This window comes from Aquarana catesbeiana, linkage group LG09, assembly GCF_042186555.1.
Source record: "Aquarana catesbeiana isolate 2022-GZ linkage group LG09, ASM4218655v1, whole genome shotgun sequence".
Classification (NCBI taxonomy): Eukaryota; Metazoa; Chordata; class Amphibia; order Anura; family Ranidae; genus Aquarana; species Aquarana catesbeiana.
The window spans coordinates 234,088,868-234,114,992 of NC_133332.1; the positions used below are offsets into that span (position 1 = coordinate 234,088,868).

At 45.0% G+C, this 26,125-nt stretch overlaps 1 protein-coding gene across 1 annotated transcript in view; it reads right to left on the reverse strand.

The window, feature by feature from the left end:
* Positions 1–972: 972 nt before the first annotated feature.
* Positions 973–26,125, reverse strand: part of FBXW5 (F-box and WD repeat domain containing 5) — an 81,745-nt gene continuing 56,592 nt past the window's right edge. The window contains 2 exon segments of the mRNA XM_073599959.1: positions 973–1,999; positions 8,302–8,514. Of these exon segments, the coding sequence (XP_073456060.1) occupies positions 1,789–1,999; positions 8,302–8,514 (424 nt within the window). The 3' untranslated portion in view covers positions 973–1,788.

The window sequence follows — 26,125 nt, forward strand, 5'->3', positions numbered from 1 at the left end:
CCTGTTTTGCCTTGCATGGGCAAGCCTTCTCACTAACCTTATACTGTATGGGATTGAAAATAAATTAAGAGTGATGGTAAAGTCCCGTGTAAGCAGAGTTGGAGCTTACACAGGACTTTGGTGTGGGTGCTACTTCCTCCCTACCCAGAAGTACTGATTGTGGTGGAGCAAAGCAAGTATGTGCTGTTGGAGAGTTATGCAAACCTCTTGTTTCTACCCTAAATATGTAAAGCATAGAGTTTGCATCAAGAGTGGGCACTTCTATTATAAAAGCGTTCTACCTTACCTGGCATGGTTTCTTAAATAACACTTTATACATATGGAGTCTCCTCTCAAAAATATCACAGTTTCTGATCGCTTCGCTTGGCAAAAATCAGGAAATCCGTTCTGTAAAACAGCCTGTAGAAGTGGGAGTCAATAGAAAGACTGCACTAGTTTCTGGAGGCTAAATTAAAGTGATTGCAAGGCTTCCTTTTTTTTACTTTTTTAAATAACATGTCATACTTACCTCCACTGTGCAGTTCGTTTTGCACAGAGTGGCCCCGTTCCTCGACTTGTGGGGTCCCCCAGTGGCGCTGGTAGCTCCTCCCCGTATTGTATAACCCCCTCCTAGGAGAAGCACACTCCTGAGTCCAGCATTTGTACACATTGATGCAGAATGGCAGACTTTGCGCCTGCCAAATTGGATTGGATTGACAGCAGTGGGAGCCAATGGCTGTGCTGCTATCAATCTATCCAATCAAGAGGTGAAGAGCGCGTATTTGGCTTGGGAAATACGCGGCTCAGTTGAGTAAAACTGGGGGGCCGGTCACTGACACAAGTTTTTTCATAGGATGCATTAAGGTGAAAAACATGAGGGTTTACAACCCCTTTAAATACCTTCAAACAAAACTTTTGTTGCTAGTTTTGGATAAGGTGGTTTAGGGTTAGGTCTTGTAGGTTTTTATTGTTCTCCATGGGAGTTGGGGGGGGGGGGGGGGGGGGGCGGCATTATTTGTCAGCTGGAAAGAAGCCAATAGCAAATTAAAAATGCTGGTTCAGGAAGAGAAGGGAAATCTCCTACTGGTGACACCTGTTCTGTGAATAACCATCAAATTTTTCATGGTTTCAACTCTCTTCTTGTCACCAGTACAGAAAGTAGAGGTAAGTATCCATTGGCGACTTGGCAATAAAAACAGACAAAAGGTTCTAACCCTCTCACAACTGTCCAAGACTAGAAAATCAGAGAATACATTAAAAGGAATCCAAGAGACATTTTCTATTCTTAAACATATAAAAAGCACTTTGTAGTGAAGATGCTGGAATTTAAAAGGATACCAGATATTCAGATTTAACAAAAATGGGGGCAGTTATTAGCCAGGAGGATGTAAAAGAATACACAACAAAAAATTAGGATGGCACAAAATATAATGAAAATAAATATACACTAATATTAGACTGACAATTTTCACAGGCCCTTCTGTGGTCGTTTAAAGAGTTTATCAATAGAGGAAAAATCCCCCTGTGCTCCTTTAATATGTCAGTTGCCTAGACTGACCTACTTCTTGATGGTGCAGGCTTTTTTCCAAACATCCTCAGAAAGAGGATGGACACCAAAAGATCCAGAGGACTCCTAATGGACACATACCTCTAGGTCACATTCCAACTGCAATTTCATTTTATATTCTGCCCATTGTAATCCACAACGCAGAGACCAGAATGCTGGGGCTGGATGCATGAATAGCCAGATTTAAAAAGGAAAAAAGAAAATAAGGTGTGGATAGCTTCTCAGCTCATGTGGGACGGCAGTCAAGAGCTAGACTCCAGCAGATCCACGGCACTGCGCTGGGAGCGGGGCGAACGCCACACTTTAATTGTAAAGTCATCACTGACGCTGAGCAGCAATTCCTGATCCACTGGACAGAAAGCCACAGAGTTCACTACATCCTCATGAGGCAGCTTGGCTAGGCAGACATTATAATGGCGGTCCCAGATGTAGCCGCAGCGATCCTCAGCTCCACTGGGCCAAAAAAAAAAAAAAAAAAAAGCATATTAGATAATTAGTAGCTAATTTCACAGAGTGTGATGTATACTCCATTAACGTTGATGTTTAATATTTTTACAGTTTGCAGCATCAAACACCTTAATTATGTATCCCAATTTCTGGTAAAAATATTCCCTTCATAGTTGCCAAATACTACCCTGAGTGGCTGACTTCCGGCACAGAGTTAGTAGCTGCTACTGAGAGAAGTTGCACCGCTGGTCTGTTCTCTACACAATTCAGAGAGCTTGTAATAATATTCTCCCACAATGCATTGTGTTTAGTGAATGGAGGAGCAGCAGTTAAGTGACAGAATCTCCTCTACCCATTTACAGAACATGATGAATTGTGGGAGAATAGTAATAATACAAGCGCTCTGAATGGCAGAAGGGGCCGGCGAGTTTGTGAGACCCATTACACTGGCAGTCCCTGCTGTGTACGCTCACAGGGCCAGAAGACAGCCGCTCAGTATATGGTGCCTATGAAGGAGGCTTTAAAAGGAACATTTTTACAATAAGCAGCAGCCTGCAAGTTATAGGATACACACTGACGGGGGAAAGCCCAGAACTTAAGGGCTTTCAGTAACATTTTGACTACTGAACCACATTCAATAAGATGTACCGTATTTATCGGCGTATAACACGCACTTTTTTCCCCTGAAAATCAGGGGAAAATCGCAGGTGCGTGTTATACACCGATCCCGAGCTGTCAATTCTTCAAAATCGCCGATCGCGATTTGAAAATGGCGCCGCCGGTGCCGAAATACACAGAGCCGGTCCTCGGCTCTTTCCGGCGGCTCTCGTTCACGTTCGGCTCCACTCGTAGTCCCGAGCGGAGCTATCCGAACCTACTCGGCTAGGTTCGGATAGCTCCGCTCGGGACTACGAGTGGAGCCGAAAGTGAACGAGAGCCGCCGGGAAGAGCCGAGGACCGGCTCTGTGTATTTCGGCACCGGCGGCGCCATTTTCAAATCGCGGTCTGTGATTTTGAAGCCCAGGTTAGCTGGGATAGAGGTTTGAAGGCTGCACTGACAAGGCTGCACTGGGGAAGGCTGCACTGAGAAGGCTGCAATGATGGGTATTTAAATGTAAGTTTTTTTCCCTTAAAATTCCCTCCTAAATTGGGGTGCGTGTTATACGCCGATAAATACGGTATTTACTACTTCAAGCTTGTAGCTAGCCACAAGCAGGGGAGCAAACATATACAGTCCATGGTGACATAATTGCTCTGAAATGACAGAGAACTCTGTGATACAATTTATACATTCTGAGGGGGGTGGCACCTGGACTCTTTTGAAGTCCTAATCAATTTGTTGGTTATTTACATTGATAAACAGATGGTCATTTAGCACCTATACATCACTTCCAGAGTTCTCTGGGAAAATGCCTTTTCAGCTGGAGGTGTGAATGGCATTTGACCACAAACAGCTTCTACATACATCCTGGGCCTTTGTAACAAGTATATCTGCCTAATCGGAATACATGTTTTGATAATCATAACTAAATGTTTAATAAATAAATGGCTATTCAATTTACCCAATCGCACACCTTTACATGTAACTAAATGTGTTTGGCGCTCTATCACCACAAAATGTAAACATTAGAAATTCCTTTAAAGCTGAAGTCAAACTCCAGGGTTCTGCAAGAGTTAAATGCACATTTATATTTACGGTACTAGAAAGGGCAGTTTTTTTTTTTTGTTAACAGATTGCATTCACACATCGCCAAAACAAAGGGGAAGCACAGTAAAACCATGTTTTGTTTTGTTTTTTCCGGTACCCAAGGCATAAATGGGCATATAACCCTTGCAGTGCAGGGGGGCAGCCCCATTGCATGGGAGGATTTTTGTTTCCCCAGAGATAGGCTTTAACCACTTGCCAACCATGCTATAGCCGAATGACGGCTAGTTCTGGGAGGGCGTCATAGGATGTCCTTCCATGATCGAGGCCCATGTAGCGTGCTCTGTGATTGCTGTGTCCTTAAGACAATTAGGCCAATCACAGCGGCCCTTTACCACATGATCAGCCATGTCCAATCACAGCTGATCACAATGTAAACACAAGCCGGTTATTGGCATTCCTTTCCTCACGCTGGCAGCTTGAGGAGAGCCGATAACCAGCTTGTGTGAAAGGAACATCTACTCTGATAATCAGGGCATGGATTATCAGTGCAGTCTCAACAGTGCCTTTTTTTTTATTTATTTACCATAAAATAAAAAACCCAGTGGTGATTAAATACCACCAAAAGAAAACTCTATTTGTGTGGAAAAAAAAATAATACAAATTTCATATGGATACAGCGTCACATTACTGCACAATTGTTATTCAAAGTGTGACCGTGCTGAAAATTGGCCTGGGCAGTAAGGGGGAAAAAGTGCCCAGTAGTAAATAGAGGTCAGCAATGGCTGCCTAGATATATACAGTATCTCACAAAAGTGAGTACACCCCTCATATTTTTGTAAATATTTTATTTCAACACTGAAGAAATGACACTTTGCTACAATGTAAAGTAGTGAGTGTACAGCTTGTATAACAGTGTAAATTTGCTGACCCCTCAAAATACCTCAACACACAGCCATTAATGTCTAAACCGCTGGCAACAAGTGAGTACACCCCTAAGTGAAAATGTCCAAATTGGGCCCAATTAGCCATTTTCCCTCCCCAGTCATGTGACTCGTTAGTGTTACAAGGTCTCAGGTGTGTTAAATTTGGTGTTATCACTCTCTCACTATCTCATACTGATCACTGGAAATTCAACATGATACCTAATGGCAAAGAACTCTCAGGATCTGAAAAAAAGAATTGTTGCTCTACATCAGTGGTTCTCAACTCATGTCCTCGGGACCCACTAACAGGCCAGGTTTTGAGTATTACCTTGGGGAGATGCAGACTAGAATACTGCAATCACTGAGCAGAAAATGTAATCACCTGTGATGTATTTCAGTTATCTTACAAACCTGGCCTGTTAGTGGGTCCTGAGGACAGGAGTTGAGAACCACTGATCTGCATAAAGATTGCCTAGGCTATAAGAAGATTGCCAAAACCCTGAAACTGAGCTGCAGCACGGTGGTCAAGACCATACAGCTTTTTAGCAGGACAGGTTCCACTCAGAACAGGCCTCTCCATGGTCGACCAAAGAATTTGAGTGCATGTGCTCAGCGTCATATCCAGAGCTTGTCTTTGGGAAATAGACGTATGAGTGCTGCTAGCATTGCTGCAGAGGTTGAAGGGGTGGAGGGGTCAGCCTGTCAGTGCTCAGACCATACGCCGCACACTGCATCAAATTGGTCTGCATGGCTGTCGTCCCAGAAGGAAGCCTCTTCTAAAGATGATCCACAAAAAAGCCCGCAAACTGTTTGCTAAAGACAAGCAGACTAAGGACATTGATTACTAGAACCATGTCCTGTGGTCTGATGAGACCAAGATAAACTTATTTGGTTCAGATGGTGTCAAGCGTGTGTGGCAGCAACCAGGTGAGGAGTACAAAGACAAGTGTGTCTTGCCTACAGTCAAGCATGGTGGTGGGAGTGTCATGGTCTGGGGCTTCATGAGTGCGGCTGGCACTGGGGAGCTACAGTTCATTGAGGGAACCATGAATGCCAACATGTACTGTGACATACTGAAGCAGAGCATGATCCCCTCCCTTCGGAGACTGGGCCACAGGCCAGTATTCCAACATATCGACCCCAAACCCACCTCCAAGACGACCACTGCCTTGCTAAAGAAGCTGAGGGTAAAGGTGATGGACTGGCCAAGCATGTCTTCAGACCTAAACCCTATTGAGCATCTGTGGGGCATCCTCAAACGGAAGGTGGAGGAGCACAAGGTCTTTAACATCCACCAACTCCGTGATGTCATCATGGAGAAGTGGAAGAGGACTCCAGTGGCAACCTGTGAAGCTCTGGTGAACTCCATGCCCAAGAGGGTTAAAAGGCAGTGCTGGAAAATAATGGTGGCCACACAAAATATTGACACTTTGGGCCCAATTTGGACATTTTCACTTAGGGGTGTACTCACTTTTGTTGCCAGTGGTTTAGACATTAACCACTTCCCATCCAGGCCAATTCTGGCACTTCGCTCCTACATGTAAAAATCACAATTTTTTTTCTCTAGAAAATTACTCAGAACCCCCAAACATTATATATTTTTTTTTTAGCAGAGACCCTAAGGAATAAAATGGCGGTCGTTGCAACTTTTTATGTCTCACGATATTTGCGCAGCGATTTTTCAAACGCGTTTTTTTCTCATGAATTAAAAAAAAACACAGAAGAGTTAGCACAATTTTTTGTATAACGTTGAAAGATGATGTAACGGCGAGTAAATAGATACCCAACATGTCACGGTATAAAAATTGCGCACACTTGTGGAATGGCGCCAAACTTCGGTACTTAAAAATCTCCATAGGCGACTCTTTAAATTTTTTTACAGGTTATATGTTTAGAGTTAGTTACAGAGGAGGTCTTGGGCTAGAATTGTTGCTTTTTCTCTAATGCACGTGGCGATACCTCACATGTGTGATTTGAACGCCGTTTACCGTATTTTCCGGTGCATAAGACGAACCTTTTACACTTAAAAAAAAAAACGTCCAAAAAGCCAGGGTCGTCTTATAACGCCAGGTACAAAATGCCACCTGCTGGATGTTAGCCCGCCCGATGGTGGATGTGCAGTAATACTGTATGTAGCTTCGGCTACATACAGTATACACCGCTGAGCCAATCCCGGCCAGCGATGTATACTGTTAATGAATACAGAGCCTGCACGAATTGGAGTAACAACCTCTGCCAAAGCTTGCACGGATTGGCTTTGAGAGTCAGAGAGGCGTGGGCTGATGATGTTACAGCCTCTGCCAATCCGAGCAGGCTTTGTATTCATTAACATAATACATCGCTTGCTGTGATTGGCTCAGCGCTATGGCTCCAGCAAGAAGAAGGAAATATGAAGCCTTGGAAGGGGGGGTCGTCTTATATGGCGAGTATAGGCAACAACTGGAAAAAAAATTGAAAAATTAGGGGGGTCATCTTCTACGCCGGCAAATACGGTACATATGTGGGCGCAACTTACGTATGGGTTTGCTTCTGTGTGGGGGGACAAGGGGCGATTTAAATTTTTTATTTTACTTTTATATTTTACACTTACTTAAAAAAAAAAAAAAAAAAAAAAATTGATCACTTTTATTGCAATTATGAGGAATGGAAACATCCCTTGTAATAGGAATAGTGTGCAACAGGTCCTCTTTATGGAGAGATGTGGGGTCAATGAGACCCCACATCTCTCCTCAAGGCTGGAAAAGCTGGGATAAAACAACGGAAAAAAATCAAAAAACCCTTTCGGCCTTTCCAGCCGCGTCCTTGGCTTTGTTTACTTCCGCCAGCCTCCGAGGGTCATAGAGATGACTGGGGACCATCTGGTCACCAGAAATCTCTATGGTAAACTTCCGGCGGCGACCGATTCGTTCTCCGGCTCCCCGATCGCATGGGTGAGCCGGGAGAAGCACCGGAGGGGCGGGCTATGATTGTTCTTATGGTGCACAGAATCACCAGTGGAAAAATAATAATATCTGGATGATGCCTGTAGCTGCAGGCATTATCCAGATATCCCCACTCAAAGTCCATGACATCATATGACATACCTTGGGTGGGAATTGGTTAATGGCTGTGTGTTGAGTTATTTTGAGGAGACAGCAAATTTACACTGTTACACAAGCTGTACACTCACTACTTTACATTGTAGAAAAGTGTAATTTTCTTCAGTGTTGTCACATGAAAAAATATAATAAAATATTTACAAAAATGTGAGGGGTGTACTCACTTTTGTGAGATGAGATACTGTATCAATTACAACTATCCTTTTAAAGAACATGCATGCGATTTTAAAATTTCCCACAATGCATCTTATTAAAAGTACATTCTCATGAATTCAGGTAAGTTCACAATGCGTAGTCATACACCTTTCTTGCATACAATTGCATAGGCAGACCACAAATTAAGCTGGTCTAGAAAAACACAACTCTGCAAAGAATGTCTTGCATCCAGCATCGGAGGGATACACTAGATACCAAAGAGTAGAAGGAGAGGTCCGGACTCAATGCAAAATATTCTACAGACTGAATAAAGACTGTCCCAGCTATTAAAAAGATACAACATTGTTTCATATAAGCCAATCAGATATTTTCTTCTACTTTAAAGCTGCTATAGAAAAGAAGTGCCAGCTAGTATCTGATTGGGCAACATGGCCACTTTTATACAAAAATATTAGGAAGGCATAGTTTCCCCTCTGCTCTCACCTGGCCACAAAGTCCTTGCTAACATCCAGAAAGATGAAGAAGCACTCGTTATTTGGGGTGTAGGCACGATGAGCTCGAAGAGGCTCCTTCACCTCCCTCAAGGTCCGCAGGTCAAAGACTCGTAGTTCTATTTCCTCTGCGATGGGTGGAGGATCCATGGGGTTTGAGATCACACAGTTAAGAGGCCAGGGTCGGCTATTGACATAGAGATACCTATCGAGAAGGGGTGATAGGAGTCAGTAGCAGTCATCTTCACACATTCTATACAAAAAACCTTAGCAACCTTAAAAAACTTGTCCTTTCACTAAGACCCCTTTCACACTGAGCCGCCCTGGGAGTCAGCGGTAAAGCGGCGCTATTTGGCCGCTAGCGAGGCTGTTTTAACCCCCCAGCGTCCGAAAAGGGGTTAATGCCGCTGCAGTGGCGCTTTGCCAGCGGTATAGCAGCGCTGCCCCATTGTTTTCAATGGGGAGGAGCGGTGTATTCACCGCTCCTCCACCGCTGCAAAAGAAGCTGCTGGCAGGACTTTTTGTGATGCCCTGCCAGCGCAGCGCACACTGGGTTTGCAGCTGAGGCTTTTTTCAGGCGCTTTACAGGCGCTATTTTTAGCGCATGAAAAACGCCTCAGTGTGAAAGAGGTCTTAATCTTTTCGCTGCCAGGCTCTGTGCTCCACTTTTAAACTCAGCTGGCCATTTTTGCAATTTTTCAATTGCTTTATTATGTTTCCCTTAAAGCTTTCAGAGTTTGTGCAAGACACCCCAAACCAAATTTTCTGAAAGCATATGACCAGTAGAATAAAACAAAAAGGGTGCTACTGATTTTTAGGGCCTCATGATATTTGGGCAAAAGTTTATCAAAAGAATATTTTTGCTAAAAATACACCAAAGTCATTATTAGCAGATAAAAACACAGTAAATTTTACATAATTCCTGCTAAATATAAAAGCTTAAAGTGTTACTCAACCCAGGACCCTGCATTCACTATATTTGGTCTCCCACAGTACACAGAACTGGAAATGCAATAGTTTTAGTAAACATAAACTGATAAATACCTTTCTTGATCATACATCACGGGACACAGAGTATTCATTACATAGTGGGTTAGATAGGCACCATCGGTGATTGGACACTGGTTAACCCCAATTAAGGAGAATTCCTCCCCTATATAACCCCTCCCATACGGGGAGGACCTCAGTTTTTTCACCAGTGTCTACGGTGGTTGGTCACGTAAAACATGTGCTGTGAAGAAAGCTCCAGTTTGGTCCCTGTGGGGGCTTAAAGGGCTACGCTGACCGGATCCATATCTCGGGCCGACATTTTGACTCCCAAGATGGTATGGTACCCGGGCCTCATCATCCGAAGAAGCGAGGTTTTGCCTGTAAGTCTCTCTTTGGAGGACTGGGCTCTGAGAAAACCAGGCTTGGTGTACTATTAAAACAGTGGCATGAAAGTTTCTGGCAGAGTCTTTTTCAGGTCCAGGTAAGAGGTTTCTCTGAGTAGGAACCCAAAAAACCCTGAAGGTTGGCACAACGCTACCCGCCATGATGGGTGAAGGCTGGAAACTGTCTGTTCTCAGCAATTCCTGCGGCGGGGACGGGTAAGAGAAGTTAATCCTATATATATATATTTATATTACAAATGGATTTTCTTCAATGAGTAGTTGCATGTCTTACCTGATTTCCACCACTAGAGGGAGTAAGAAGCAAACTTACGTGTCTTTCAGATACACACTCAGTGAAGCTGGTGTCCAATCCGCTCACTTCCTCCACTGCAGGTGTGCAGACGCCAGGTGGCTAATTTAAAAGCCCAGAGCGTTCAGAGCTCTGTAAACAAATGGACACAGAGTGTGGGCAGTGAGCATCCTAAAGTGGTTGGATCCAGGCTAAACCTAAGACACCTACTCGGCATCAGGTTGTGCAGTATTAAGCATATATGTATATTGTGAGACTTAGCACAACAGTTATTGCATATGTACTAGTACCTCTGCTTTGTAGCTTGGGACTATGTCTCCTCATAAGAGGGTCTCGGGGGGGGGGGAGGTAACAAAGGCACAAGAAAGTCACCGCCTGTGTCTAGGTGTCCTAAAGATGCCTGCAGATTACCATCCCCCCCTGCAAGACTGGAGCCAGCCTCACAGGATGAGTCAGTGCCCCTGTCAGGTTTTGCAGCCTCTCCTAATGTTACAGCCCCGGCGTATGTCACAGAGGATTCCCTTAGGGCTACATTGGAGGGTTTTGAGGGAAGAATTATGAATTTTATTTCAGCTTCCTTAAAAGATAGCAGAAAAACGGGGTAGATCCCCTCCCTCTGCTGCACTTTCTCTTTCAGATGATTCTTCTGACAATGAGGAGAGATCCCTATCCAGAGATAGGGATCAAGAGCAGTCTGAGGATTCAGAGGAAGAGGAGAGAGCTTCTTCCTCTCAGGCACTCAAGAAGCAGGTCCAGTATTATACTAAACTAGTGCATTCCACATTTAAAATGCCCTCTGCTGAGGCCACTACATCCTCTGTTTCTTTCCTGGGGGGTCAGAAGGATCCCACAGACTGCCTTTTCCTTTCCAATCCATCCTTTAATGGATAAATTGTTGTATGAGGACTGGGGACATCCCGATAAACTGTTTACTCCTCCTAAAAGGTTTTCTATGCTTTATCCTCCGGAGGAAAGCTTCACCAAGACGTGGGAGGTCCCATCCGTGGATGGGGCTGTCTCTTGTGTGAATAAAAACCTGACCTGTCCCTTGGACAATGCTCAGGTGTTTAAAGATCCAACTGATAAAAAGCTGGAAACGTTATTAAAAGCCTCCTTCTCCATGGCTGGCGCTGTAGTCCAACCTACAGTCGCAACTGTGGGTTTGTGTCAATTCCTCAAGGAACAGGTTAAGCAGATGCTTGGCCTCCTTCCCAGTGAGGAAGCGGAGAACTATGCAGACCTTCCACAGGTGCTGTGTTTTATGATTGATGCCATTCTGGATTCTGCCCAGCAAGCATCTTGTTTTTCTCTCCTGTTGGTACACATGCGCAGGTCCCTTTGACTTAAAAGTTGGGCAAACATCCCTGTGAAGGGGCGCCCCCACGGAAGGCTCCTACAGTTTTCAGGAGCCTGGCGGGAAGAGGTTCAAGACAAGTGGGTGGTCTCTTTAGTATCTCTAGGTTACAAAATAGAGTTCCTAGAGCTTCCACCAGCTCGTTTCCTAAGGTCAAGAGTTCCCAAAGATCCAGTAAAGCGAGAACCGCTACTACTGGCCTTAGATCGCTTACTATCCCAGGGAGTGATAGTAGAAATGAACCCAAAAGATCAGGGTTCAGGGTTCTACTCGAATCTCTTCACCGTTCCAAAGCCAAATGGAGATGTCAGACCCATCCTAGATCTAAAGGATCTGAATCAGTTTCTACACATTCAATCCTTCCGAATGCAGTCAATTCATTCGGTTGTCTCCACCCTGCAGGGGGGAGAATTTATGGCATCAATAGATATCAAGGATGCGTATATTCATGTGCCGATTTTTCCCGCTCTCCAAAGATATCTAAGGTTCGCGGTAGACCAACGCCATTTCCAGTTTGTGGCCCTTCCTTTCGGTCTCGCTACAGCTCCTCGAATTTTTACAAAAATTCTAGACCCTCTCTTAGTAAATCTAAGAGCTCAGGGTATAAATGTGGTAGCTTATCTAGACAATTTGCTACTCATAGAGTAATCGGTGGCACACCTGAACCGCGCTGTCTTCAAGACAGTAAGACATTTGAAAAGACTAGGCTGGATAATCAACCTAGAAAAGTCTTCTTTGCAACCTTCAACAAGGTTGGAGTATCTAGGCATGATCATAGACACCGCTCAAGGCAGGGTGTTTCTACCAGAGTCAAAGGTCAAGGCCGTAAGAGCTCTAGTCCGCTTAGTATTAAGCAAAAAGAGTCCATCCATTCGACTATGTATGAGACTGTTAGGAAAGATGGTTGCCACTTTCGAGGCTGTTCCATTTGCCCAGTTTCACTCAAGGCCCCTGCAGAGAAGCATTCTCGCAGCTTGGAACAAAAAGACTCATGCCTTGGATCTTCTGATGTGCCTATCCCCAAGGATACGCAAAAGCCTCAATTGGTGGTTACGAACCAAAAATCTTTTGAAAGGCAAAGCCTTTCTTCCACTACAATGGAAGATCGTAACCACAGATGCCAGTCTGACAGGCTGGGGAGCAGTTCTGGAAAAAACATGCACGCAGGGAAGATGGTCTGAAACCGAGAGATGCTTGCCCATCAATATTCTAGAAATTCGGGCAATTTACTTGGCCCTCATGGACTGGTCTTACAGGCTACAGGGTCATCCTATTTGGATACAATCCGACAATGCCACGGCTGTGGCTTACATCAATCACCAAGGATTCACCCGAAGTCTGGATGCCCAAAGGGAGGTGAATCGCATTCTTGCATGGGCAGAAAGCCATGTTCCCTGCCTGTCTGCGGTATTCATCCCAGGAGTGGAAAATTGGCAAGCGGATTTCTTAAGCCGCCGGCAATTATGCCCAGGATAATGGTCCCTACACCCCGACATATTCCAAACCATATGCCAAAGGTGGGGAACACCAGATGTGGATCTATTCGTGTCCAGATTCAACAGGAAGCTGGACAAATTTATGTCCAGAACAAGGGATGTACTTGCTCAGGGTTCAGATGCTCTGACAATCCCATGGGATCAGTACAATCTAATGCATGCCTTCCCTCCGAACCCACTTCTTCCACGGTTCCTGGGAAGGGTCAAAAGGGAAGCAAAGTCGGTCCTTTTAGTAGCCCTGGCTTGGCCCAGACGACCTTGGTATGCAGAGATCGTAAAGATGGCAGTGGGCAGGCCTTGGGTCCTCCCATTCCGGCCAGATCTGCCCACACGGGGTTCCATTTGCCACCCTGCTTTACGAAGTCTAAATTTGACGGCTTGGCTGCTGAAACCCACATTTTAAAAGACCGTGGGCTCTCGGAGTCAGTCCTTTCCACTCTGGTCAATGCCAGAAAGCCGGCCTCCAGGCTTATTTACTACAAGATCTGGAAGGCATATGTTTCCTGGTGTGAACCCAGGGGATGGCATCCTAGAAGATATATGATTAGCAGAAGCTTGACCTTTCTTCAGTCAGGCCTAGAAATGAGATTGGCTTTGAGCACTATCAAAGTCCAAATTTTGGCTTTGTCTGTATTTTTTCAGAAGCCAATTGCTTCACATTCCCTTGTCCGGGCCTTTATTCAGGGGGCACTGCAGTTGAATCCACCAGTCAAACCTCCAGTATGCCCATGGGATTTGAATTTGGTGTTGTCAGCTTTACAGGGACAACCCTTTGAGCCACTGCACCTGGCTCCTTTAGCGCTTTTGACTAAAAAATTAGTCTTCTTGATAGCCATATCCTCTGCTAGGAGAGTATCAGAATTGGCAGCTTTTCCTTGTAAAGAGCCATATTTAATTATTCACAAGGACAGGATTGTTATGCGTCCTAATCGTTCCTTCTTATCTAAGGTGGTTTCAGGATTCCATTTGAATCAAGATGTAATCCAACCATCCTTTTTTCCAGATCCGCAGTCCGCGGAGGAAGAATCTTTGCACACTCTTGATGTGGTTAGAGCAGTCAGTGTCTATCTGCAGGCAACCGCTCAGATACGGAAAACTGATTATTTGTTTATTCTGCCAGATGGCCATAAGAAATCCACTCTTTCTAGATGGATTAGACAGGTTATTTTTCAGGCTTATGATATAAAGAGGAAGACTCCTCCTTTTCATGTGAAAGCGCACTCAACTAGGGCTGTTAGTGCTTCTTGGGCAGTACATCACCAGGCCTCCATGGCTCAGATCTGTAAGGCTGCGACTTGGTCTTCAGTCCATACCTTCACCAGATTCTATCATATGGATGGAAGAGGGCAAGAGGATACCGCCTTCGGGCGCAGTGTACTGCAGGCTGCAGTTTAGTTCCTCGGGTCCGTTTGCGGTCTATATTTTCTGATCTGTGTCTCCCTCCCCTCAAATGAGCATTGCTTTGGGACATCCCACTATGTAATGAATACTCTGTGTCCTGTGATGTATGATCAAGAAAATAGGATTTTTAAATACAGCTTACCTGTAAAATCCTTTTCTTGAGAGTACATCACGGGACACAGAGCCCCCGCCCTTCTATGCGTTTTACGTGGTTACCTATTGCTTTGCTACAAAACTGAGGTCCTCCCCATATGGGAGGGGTTATATAGGGGAGGAATTCTCCTTAATTGGGGTTAACCAGTGTCCAATCACCGATGGTGCCTATCTAACCCACTATGTAATGAATACTCTGTGTCCCGTGATGTACTCTCAAGAAAAGGATTTTACAGGTAAGCTGTATTTAAAAATCCTATTTTTTTTCATCAGCAGTATATAGCAGTCATGTGATACGACGTACGGACCTGGCCAGCTGGAAGCAGTGCTGTAGGTACATACACCGTACAGACCTGGCAGTGAAAGGGTTAAAGTGGTTGCAAAGTCAGTGCTCACAATTACTGCCAGCCCCTCTGTTATAACAAGCTATACTACACAGTGTATGTGTGTTTTTTTTTATATTCTGTTGCTAAATACCTTTTTCACATTGCCAATGTGTGGTCATGTGACCACCCACCACTCTCATTCCTCAATCTAAAGACTACAGAGGGAGGGACTGAAATTCCCCTCTGACGTCAGCCAGGAAGTCGTGACCGCACATCGGCAATGTTTAACAATGTATTTAGCTGTAGAATTTAAAATAAAAACACATACACTGTGTAGTATATCTTGTTATAACAGAGGGGCTGGCAGTAATTGTGAGCACTGACTACTGCCACACAGGATAGCGGCAGGAGGGGAGGGGCTCACACACGGGAGCTGATAGGCAGGGAGGGAGAGGGAGAGACTGCGGGATGATGAAGGAATGTAAACTGACCACAATATGATGGATCAGCAGCCATGATTACCTTGGTCAGCACACTAAGGGCGGCACAGAAACAGGCAGGATCAACGAGGTACTTTACAGCATAGAAAAAAGAAATGACACCGCACAAGAACTATGCGGTTTAACATGCTTTAAAATGAACAGGATTTAAAGCATATGTCAAGGAAACAAATAAGGAGTGCATCTCTGCATTACATGCACATTGCCACATATTTTATAACTTTAACCACTTGCCTACTGGGCACTTTCACCCCATCATCTGGAGTATTCTGTCCACTTCTAGGCACAAGTCCTCAAGTAGGATGTGCTGGAACTGTAAAAAGTTCAGAGAAGAGCAACAAAGCTAATAAAAAGGGACTGAAGGACCTCAGTTTCGGGGAAAGACTACAAAACATTGAACTTATTCTCTCTGGAGAGGAGGCGCTTGAGAGGGGATATGATAGCGATATACAAATACCGCAATGGTGACCATAGCATATGGAAAAAACTTTTCAGTGAAAGAGTTTAAAAAGACAGGTGGCCATTCACTGGAATTGGAAGAGAAGCAGTTTAAAGAGGAAGTAAACGCTACTACTGAATTTTACCTATAGGTAAACCTATAATAAGGCTTACCTATAGGGTACTGTAAATATCTCCTAAATTTGCACAGTTTAGGATATTTACTTACATGCCAGTGAAATCCCTGGCGCTTGTGCTCTGAAGGAACGGCCGCCCGTGCTGTTTCTTCAGAGCCCTGTGCAATGACTGGCGGATCCAGTGTGCATGAGCGGAAGTGACGTCATCATGGCTCCGGCCACTCACAGTGCCGCAGCCCGCAAAACCAGGAAGAAACACCGGGGGAAAAAGTCAGCTGTCTCAGCGGTGTGCCGGTACGGCTGCAGGGCTTCGTTCTACGGTAAGTATTTCATAATAAGCTAGTATGCGATGCATACTAGCTCATTATGCCTTTGTCAGGTATATTTATTTTTTTTACAAGAGTTTACAACCTCCTTAACCGTAATATGCGTAGAGGGTTCTTTATTGTCGGAGCCGTAAGGATGGGAAATTCTCTTCTACAAGCAGTAATATCAGCAGGGAGCATTGATAGTTTAAAAAAAACTAATACATAGGCATCTTAACGATCACAACATACAGGCATATACGATGTACTATTGACATAAAACGCACACACACACACCACAGGTTGAATTAGATGGACTGGTGTCTTTTTTCAACCTTACCAACTATGTAAAAAAAAAAAAAAAAAAAAAAAAAAGTTTCTCTTAGTTTCTGGTATACAATTTTGTAAATAAGTAATTTTTTTTCTTCAATGGGCGCTGACGAGGTGGCACTGATATTTAGGACACTGATGATCAGTACCCTGACTGTCAGTGCAGATGTCCCTGCTGAGGAATGCCGCTTACCGGCTCTCCTCACGCGCTGTCAGTGAGAGGAGAGGAATGCAGATAACCGGCATTTCCTGTTTACTCTGTGATTGGACACAGGCTCTTTACCATGTGATCAGCTAAGTCATAGGCTCTTTATGGTGATCAATGATGCAGTGTGTCCGAGGGACACGACGCACCACCAATCGCCACGCCAACATCTTGCCAGAACAAGAAGAAGTTAAAGACCCTGCAAGTACAGAAAAATACCTGCTGATCTGCCAGAAATCAACTCCGCTCTATTGGTAGCTGGCAGAATTTTGTGTGAACTGAGTATTGTACGGTCCTTCTACCATATTCAACCACTCCCACCCAACTACAGATCTCTCTATAACATCAGAGCTAATCATCTTGTAGCCCTGGATAAAAAAAATAGGTGGGGGCTTAGAGATAACACACAAAGTATGCAGAGGACACAGAACAGCTCTGAATTTATGACATGATCAAGAGGATTTTTATTTTTTTTTATTAGCCAAGTATAACAAATTATTCCCAATTGTATATTAAACAGACCAAAAGGGAACAAATAAGACAAAGTTCACTGTTCAGGAATACATACACTGGCTTGATATTCATAGACCCCAAGTTAGAGGCTGGTACCTTCTGGTGACTGGACACTGGCAAAGCTTTGGAGGATAAGCTGCCTATAACCCTACCCCATTCTGTAAGTCCTCAGCTTTTTGCTAACATCCAAGCTGATGGACCTCTTCTCTCCTATGGAGAAAACACTCTTAGCCTAACTAGCTTATTTTACTTTAGATTGTTCTATCAACTCCTCACTGTCTTCTAATACAATAATAGCAGTGCATTTGGATCAGTGAAACCTTGGTAAAACCATGGGAACCCTACCCAGACATCTCACTGTGAGGACAGCTTGTAATGTTGCTTCGGGCACTGGATCCTGCTTGAGCACTCACCTTTGAGCCTGGTACAACCCGTGTAGTTAGCCACAGTGTGATAAACAGGGCTGGGGCCATGGACCATCCCTATGGAACCCAGACCCTGAAGACTCCTTAGGAGCCTTACCCACCACGAGAGGCGAAGCTTTAACCCCGAGGACCAGCAACATGGGTAAGCCAGGGTCATCCTGTTTATTGTACCATTGCTGTAGCTCCACAGTAAGTATGAGACATATCTGTATAGTATATGCATTTATACGTTAAAACGATCAGGAAATCAGGTAGGTGTTTGAAAAATGTACACTGTATAAAAGTGAATACGTTTCAAACTTGGCACTAAAACTCAACCACTCAGAGCGGAGTCTCATGTGAATGACCAGATGTTACATCACACCACAAGTTGCAAACTTTATCTCCATTATTGTCTACAGTCCATAATAGAAAGGTGCTCAGGCGCTTCTGCCCATCCTTTTGCCACAAGAAGTTTACTACAGGACGGTCACCACCAGGGTTGCTGCATACTCCTTCTCATACGCTTACACCATTTCAGCACCCCACTCCATGAGTATCGTACAGGGGAATTATCCTCACTGATAGCAATGGCAGAAACTGCATGCAAGGGAGCCAAGGCAGAAAATAAATCAGGTTAAAGTAGAGCTCCACCCAAAAGGGGGAAGTTCTGCTTTAAGCACTCCCCCCCTCTCCCCTGTCACATTTGGCATGTAATTTTTTCAGGGGCATCAGGTACCCACTTCCGCTCAGACCGCCTAGGCGATTCCGGGCGCAAGTTCTCCTCTCCCCCTCCCTCCCTGCAATCTTCTTGGACACGTCACAGGTCCCACAAGATTGCCCGACTATTCAGGAGGCGCAGCGCGACACTCGCATGTGCAGTGCACACCCGGCTGTGAAGCCGCAAGCTGTCACAGCCGAGTGCAAACAGTTGTAATGCTGGCGCCGGGGAGAGGAGAGGAAGAGAATCAATTGTTCGGGCGGCCACATCGCTGGATCATGGCACAGGTGAGTGTGTGTTTATTAAAAGTCATCAAATACACTTTTTGTAACTGCTGGCTTTTAACAAACACAAAAATGACTGGAACTCCACCGGTTGCAGTGCATTTCCAAAAGTAGTGTATGCACTACTTTTGGTGCGGTGCAGTTCCAACCCATTCACAATGGATGGGCTGAAGTCGCACTGCACAGAACTGCATGTGAAACGCACAAGAACATGCAGTGTGTTCCTGTGCGATTCACTTGCAGTTCCTAGTATGAATGGGCCTAACACTGATCTTTCAATTCTAGCTCAACAAGTAGCCTACCTATCTAATGCTCGGTTCACATATATGTGAATCGGATCCACTTTGAACCACATCCAATTTGCATAACATGTGAACCAGACCAGCTTTCAATGGAGCTGGTTCACATACAGTGAAGGAAAAAAGTATTTGATCCCCTGCTGATTTTGTACGTTTGCCCACTGACAAAGAAATGATCAGTCTATATTTTAATAGTAAGTTTATTTTAACAGCGAGAGACAGAATACCAACAAAAATATCAAGAAAAACGCATTTAAAAAAGTTAGACATTGATTTGCATTTTAATGAGTGAAATGAGTGAATAAGTATTTGATTCCCTATCATTTAGCAAGATTTCTGTCTCCCAGGTGTCTTCTATACAGGTAATGAGCTGAGATTAGGAGCACTCCCTGATCTCAGCTTGTTACCTCTATAAAAAGACACCTGTCCACAGAAGCAATCAACCAGATTTCAATCTCTCCACCATGGCCAAGACCAAAGAGCTGTCCAAGGATGTCAGGGATAAGATTGTACACCTACACAAGGCTGAAATGGGCTACAAGATCATCGCCAAGCAGCTTGGTGAGAGGGTGACAACAGTTGGTGCGATTATCCGCAAATGTAAGAAACACAAAATAACTGTGAATCTCCCTCGGTCTGGGGCTTCATGCAAGATCTCACCTCATGGCATTTCAACGATCATGTGAACGGTGAGGAATCGGCCCAGAGTTACACAGGAGAATCTTGTCAGTGATCTCAGGGCAGCTGGGACCAAAGTCACCAAGAAATCAGCTGGTAACACAATACGCTGTGAAAGACTGAAATTCTGGAGTGCCCGCAAGGTCCCCCCTGCTCAAGAAAGCACTTCTACAGGCCCGTCTAAAGTTTGCTAATGAACATCTGAATGATTCAGAGGAGATCTGTGTGAAAGTGTTGTGGTCAGATGAGACCAAAATCAAGCTCTTTGACATCAACTCAACTCGCTGTGTTTGGAGGAGGAGGATGAATTCTGCCTATGACCCCAAGAACACCATCCCCACCGTCAAACATGGAGGTGGAAACATTATGCTTTGGGGGTGTTATTCTACTAAGGGGACAGGACAACTGCAACGCATCAAAGGGACAATGAACGGAGCCATGTAACGTCCAATCTTGGGTAAGAACCTCCTTCTGTCAGCCAGGGCATTGAAAATGGGTCGTGGATGGGTATTCCAGCATGACAATGACCCAAAACACAGAGCCAAGGCAACAAAGTTGTGGGTCAGGAAGAAGCACATTAAGGTCCTGGAGTGGCCTAGCCAGTCTCCAGACCTTAATCCCATATGAAATATGTAGAGGGAGCTGAAGGTTTGAGTTACGAAACGTCAGCCTCGAACCCCTAATTACTTGGAAAGGATCTGCAAAGAGGAGTGGGACAAAATCCCTCCTGAGATGTGTGCAAACCTGGTGGACAACTACAAGAAACGTCTGACTTCTGTGATTGCCAACAAGTACCAAGTCATGTTTTGCGAAGGTGTCAAATACTTATCTCATTAAAATGCAAATCAATTTATAACTTTTTTTCTGGATTTTTTTTGTTATTCTGTCTCTCACTGTTAAAATAAACCTACCATTAAAAGTATAGACTGATCATTTCTTTGTCAGTGGGCAAACGTACAAAATCAGCAGGGGATCAAATACTTTTTTCCCCTCACTGTATATGCGGGCCGGTTGCAGTGAGAATTCAAATAGGGTCCTGTGCATTTTTTAGTCCGGTTCAGGTGCGATTTCAGTGTCAAATTCACACCTGAACCGCTGAATGGAAACTACACCGGACTCTGCACTGAAACCGGGCCCCCATTGAGTAGGATCCCAATAGTAGACATACTGTAGAATAAAGCAGAGGCAGTATTAGAGGCTGCAGAAGATTTCTGACCACCGGTCCCTCTACAACTGATGTTAAAGTGGTTGTAAACCCTTACAGACCACTGTTTGCTACAGGTAAGCCTATAATAAGACTTACCTGTAGCTACCCTGGATGCCTCCTAAACCTGCACGGTTTAGGAGATATCCCCTGTATCAGCATGTGCCGACGTCATCAGCACATGCGCACTGAAGCAATGGCACGTTCATGCCATTGCTTCAGCTAGTGTGCCGTTACCAGCGGCTCCCGCGTGCGGGAGTGACGTCGTCGCAGCTCCAGCCAATCACAGCGCCGGAGCCCGCGATACCCGGGAAGTAACTCCGGGAGCGATGTCGCCGCCCGGATCGGTGTATGGGGACTTCAATCTAAGGGGAGTATTTCATAATGAGCTAGTATGCTATGTATACTAGCTCATTATGCCTTTGTCTTGCAGGGTTTTTTTTATTGTGGGTTTACAACCACTTTAAACGTTCACACAATATGCTTTCCAGCATTGATATGCTCACTTCTGCTGTGCACAAAATCCTCAGCAATGTGGCACTCAATTCTTCACCGTCTCAGCATACCTCTTGGGAACTAAAAGACTAAGTCTAAACCTATTCTCCATTCATGAACAAATAGAATGGCAATCTGTAACAATTGGTGCAATACTGAAAAGATGGTCACCCCATCCTCAGCAATGTTGCACTCAATTCTCAGTGCCAAGCTCTATCCAGTGTAAAAAACTCATAAAAGTGGACTGTGCTGGTAGTAGACCCTGTCGTCTCAGTCTTAAACATTTTACTGTACGGATTAAAGATGTTCCTTTATTCAAAGATTTTGCTGATAAAAAGTTTGAGAGGCTTTTGAAGACTCTTTACTCTCACAGGCCCTGCTCCACAATTAACTATTGCTGCAATTTCTGTTCACCAAACGACAGCTAATTGGATTGGGGCAATGAACAACCAACACAATACTATATTCCAGGACTAAACTTCAAGCAATTATCTTCTGCCTTGCTAGCCTGATGAAGGAGCACGCATGCTCCGAACGCGAAGCACCGCCCGCCTCACCCCGCTCCCGGAAGTGAAGACGCAGGTCAGCACGGCACTCCACGGAGGATCCATGACCGACATCCTGGCCGCCCGGAGGCTCTGAGGACCGTCGGCACCACCGGAACAGCTACCAGGACCCAGGACACAGGACTCACATCCCAGGAACCCCCCCCCACTGGCCCGTGACACCCACATCCCCCGAGAGCACGCGGATGAAACTACTTTACATGCTGGTTTTTAGCAACTCAAATGTTAGTGTTTTTATCTATTGTAATAAATATTTTTAACATACATGCTGCACTTAGAGGGCGCCGTCCTTCTTTCTTTTTTTCTTGTGGCTCAAAGCCTAGTCAGCTGAAGCTACTTGTAAAAGAGGACACATACATGCCCTTTGAAGGACGATGTCAGGTTCAAAGTTCCAAAGTTTTGCATGGAATCCACAAGGTTAGTTACTGCCTCTCTGAGACCAGGGATAATATTTGGTATCTGTAGTAATCCAAGATGCATATCTGCACATTCTCATTTACCCAATTCATCAGCACTTTGCTGTAGAAGACAAACACTTCCAATTTGTCTTACTGCGGTTTGGCCTATCTACCAACAAAGGTATCTAGATGACCTTCTTCTGAAGGACTCCTCTCCCTTCCAACTATCTGCAAATGTCCACAGATTCAGATGCTTCAGGTTTTCCTTTCAAAAATCCCCTCTCTGACCTTCCCCATGTCTAAAATACTTGGGCCTAATCTGGCTACAGCCCAAGCAAATGTTTTTTCTTTTCCAGAAAACAAACTCTCTCTCAGAACTCATGCTCAGGCCCTCTGTGAGATTTTATATTAGAGTTCTGAGGCGCATGGTGGCCTCCCTTAATTCTGTTCCAGTCACCCAATTCCATCCCACCTGTCCAACAAAACACCTTGTTGGCATGGAACAAACATGCTCCCACTCTCGACCTGCCTATGCTCCTGTCTAGGAAGGAACTGCCTATCTTAGTGGATTTCCAACCCAACCTTGACAATTAGGAAGTCGTTTCTACCATACTATTGGAAGGCGATAACAGATGCTAGCCTCTCAGGCTGGGAACAGTGTTCCAATCCCTCACAGTTCAGGGAACATGGTCATGCACCCCATCAACATCTCGGAGATGAGAGTGAGAAAAATGGCTCTGCTCCACTAGACCCCCTTCATCAGGGGAACCCAAACAGAGAATATCATGACTGTGGCTTACATCAATCACCAAGGAGTTACCAGGAGTCATTCAGCCTTCAAGGATGCAATTCTCATTTCTCCTACGTTCACACCTATGAGATTTTTTTGGCAGTTTTTCAGAAGCGCACTACAGTCCATTTAACATGGTTTCCTATGGTACACGTTCACATCTATGCGTTTTTCAGCCGGGACGTTTTTGGAAAGGGCAGGGGACTTTTTTCCCTGAAGCAAATTGCATTTTGTGTGTAACAGACTTCAATGGAACCGCACCAGAAATGCAAATGTTGCGTTTCTGATGCATTTTGCAGGGTTTCTTTTACCCCCTTTAAAAACACTGTATATAGCTGGTTGCCAAGGAGCGGTCCAGGAAGCCAGCCGCCGCATCCTTAACAACTGATGAGTCATCAGCTGTCAGCGGGGTTTCCTGCCATAACAGACCCTTATCCGAGCATGCAGCCCGGCAGGTCAGGAAAGGGAGAGGACGAACGAGCGCCCTCCTCCTGAAACCTACCAGGCCACATGCCCTTAACATGGGGGGGGTGCGTGCTTTGGGTCACCCCAAAGCACCTTGTTGATGGGGACAAGGGCCTCTTCTTCATAATTTTGGGCTGTGGTGATGGGGGGTCTGTAGGTGGGAGGCTTATCAGAATTTTTGGAAACCCCCTTTAACAAGGGTGCCCTCAGATCCCGGCCCCCTTTTGTGAATGAGTATGGGGCTCTGCCCCCTCCGTCCCAAAGAACCTTGTCCCCATGTTGGGAACAAGAGCCTCTTTCTTACAACCCTGGGTTGTGGGGGTCTGCGGGCAGGGAGCTTATCGGAATCTGGAAGCCCCCAGATCCTGGCCCCCACCATGTGAATGAGTATAGGGCAACAGTGAATAAAGACAGTATAAGAGTTTGTTTTTTATTTTTTGATAAAGGGATTGTCAATGTCCCCTTGTGTAGATCCATCGTTAATCACGACAATGCCACCACTGCCGCACACAACAAAAGGAAAAAAAAAGCTCTGTTGGCAACGAACGCTCCCGCAGTCTGCCTGCCCAGCCATGTGACATTTCTTAAATAGTTATGGGGCAGAGCCACCCGGCGACATCACCTGGTGGCACCGCTACCATGAAGTGGATGGCCCAGAATGCACTGGTTGATGACATCACAGGGGGCGGTGCAACCAGGTGATGTCACCGGGTGGCCCCACCCTATAGCTATTTAGGAAATGTCACAAGGCAGGGCAGGCAGACCGCATGAGCGTTCGTGGCAAGTGGAGCTTTTTTTTCTTCGTTTTTTGGTGGCGCCATGATTGAAGATGGATCTACATGGGGGGGGGGGGCAGCACTGTTTTTTTAATTTTTTAGTAAAGGAACTCTATTCACTTTTTTCGTAATTAAGTAGGGGTACTATATACCCCATACTCATTCACATGGGGGGGCCAGATTCCGATAAGCCCCCCACCCACAGACCCCCCACAACCACAGCCCAGGATTGTGGGGAAGAGGCTCTTGTCCCCATCAACATGGGGACAAGGTGCTTTGAGGGCATGTGGCTTGGTATGGTTCAGGAGGGGGCGCTCGCTCGTCCACACCATTTTTTATTTAACTCTTAGTGTGGGTTTCCCCTCCGAATCCACACCAGATCTGAAGGGCTTGGTATGGATAAACCCACACCATTTTTTATTTAACTCTTATGCCCCGTACACACAGTCGGATTTTCCGACGGAACATGTGTGATAGGACCTTGTTGTCTGAATTTCCGACCGTGTGTAGGCTCCATCACACATTTTCCATCGGATTTTACGATACACAAAGTTTGAGAGCAGGCTATAAAATTTTCCGACAACAAAATCCGATGTCGGAATTTCCGATCGTGTGTACACAAATCCGAAGCACAAAGTGCCACGCATGCTCAGAATAAATAAAGAGATGAAAGCTATTGGCTACTGCCCCGTTTATAGTCCCGACGTACGTGTTTTACGTCACCACGTTCAGAATGATCGGATTTTCCGACAACTTTGTGTGACCCTGTGTATGCAAGACAAGTTTGAGCCAACATCCGTCGGAAAAAATCCTAGGATTTTGTTGTCGGAATGTCCGATCAATGTCCAACGGTGTGTACGGGGCATTAGAGTGGGTTTCCCCTCTAAATCCACACCAGATCTGAAGGGCCTGGTATGGATTTAGGGAAGGACCCCACTACGTTTCTTTTACGATTTTATTTTTTTTACGACTCATCGGTTGTTAAGGGTGCGATGGCCGGCTTCCTGGCCCGCTCCTTTGTAACCAGCTATATACAGTGATTTTAAAGGTAAAAACAAAAAAAAAAAAAAAAAAACACAAAAATGAAAAATGCATGCAAAAACGCAGGTTTAAAAATGCAAAACATGCCTGAAAAACACATTAACTGCTTAGGTGTAGACTTGATGGTTGGAGAACACAGTCCAGTGATCACTGCTGCCCCACATCCCAGGAGTGAACAATTGGAAGGTGGATTACTTCAGCCATCACCACCTGGACAAAGGGGAATAGGCCCTTAACCCTGACATGCTTAACTGGGTATGTCAGAAATGGGGGATTCTGGACATGGATATCCTTGCATCCAGGTTCCAAGTTACCTCTAGTTGTGGCCAGGACCAATTAGCATTGGATGCTCTTATTCCTTAAGTGGAAATTCTGCCTCAACTACTCCAAAAAATAAAGCATTTGAAGAAACCAGTAATTATCAGTGCACCAAACGGACCCAGGAGAATCTAGTACACAAATTCTGTCCTCTAGGAGAAAATCCCTGGCCTCTTCCAAACAGTTCTGACCTGCTGTCTTGGACTGGGTCTGTCCCTTTGTTCCATCCTTCATTTCAGTCACTGGCTTTAAATGGCATGGCTGTTGAAGCCCAGGTCCTGAGCCGTTATTCTCACATTACTTAAAACAAAGAAAGCCACTTCCAGAATAAGCTACTGCTGTACCTGGAAATCCCTCTGGTGTGAACACAGGTAATCCCAGAGTTTACTCTGTGCCTCACAATTTTGTCTTCCTACAATCAGCACTTAACCTTGACCCAGGTTTTGGCCTTGTCCATTCTTTTCTTTGTAAAAACATTTATTCAAGGCGTATCTCAGATTAGATGTCCCTTACAGCACTTTGTGCTGTCTCTGGAC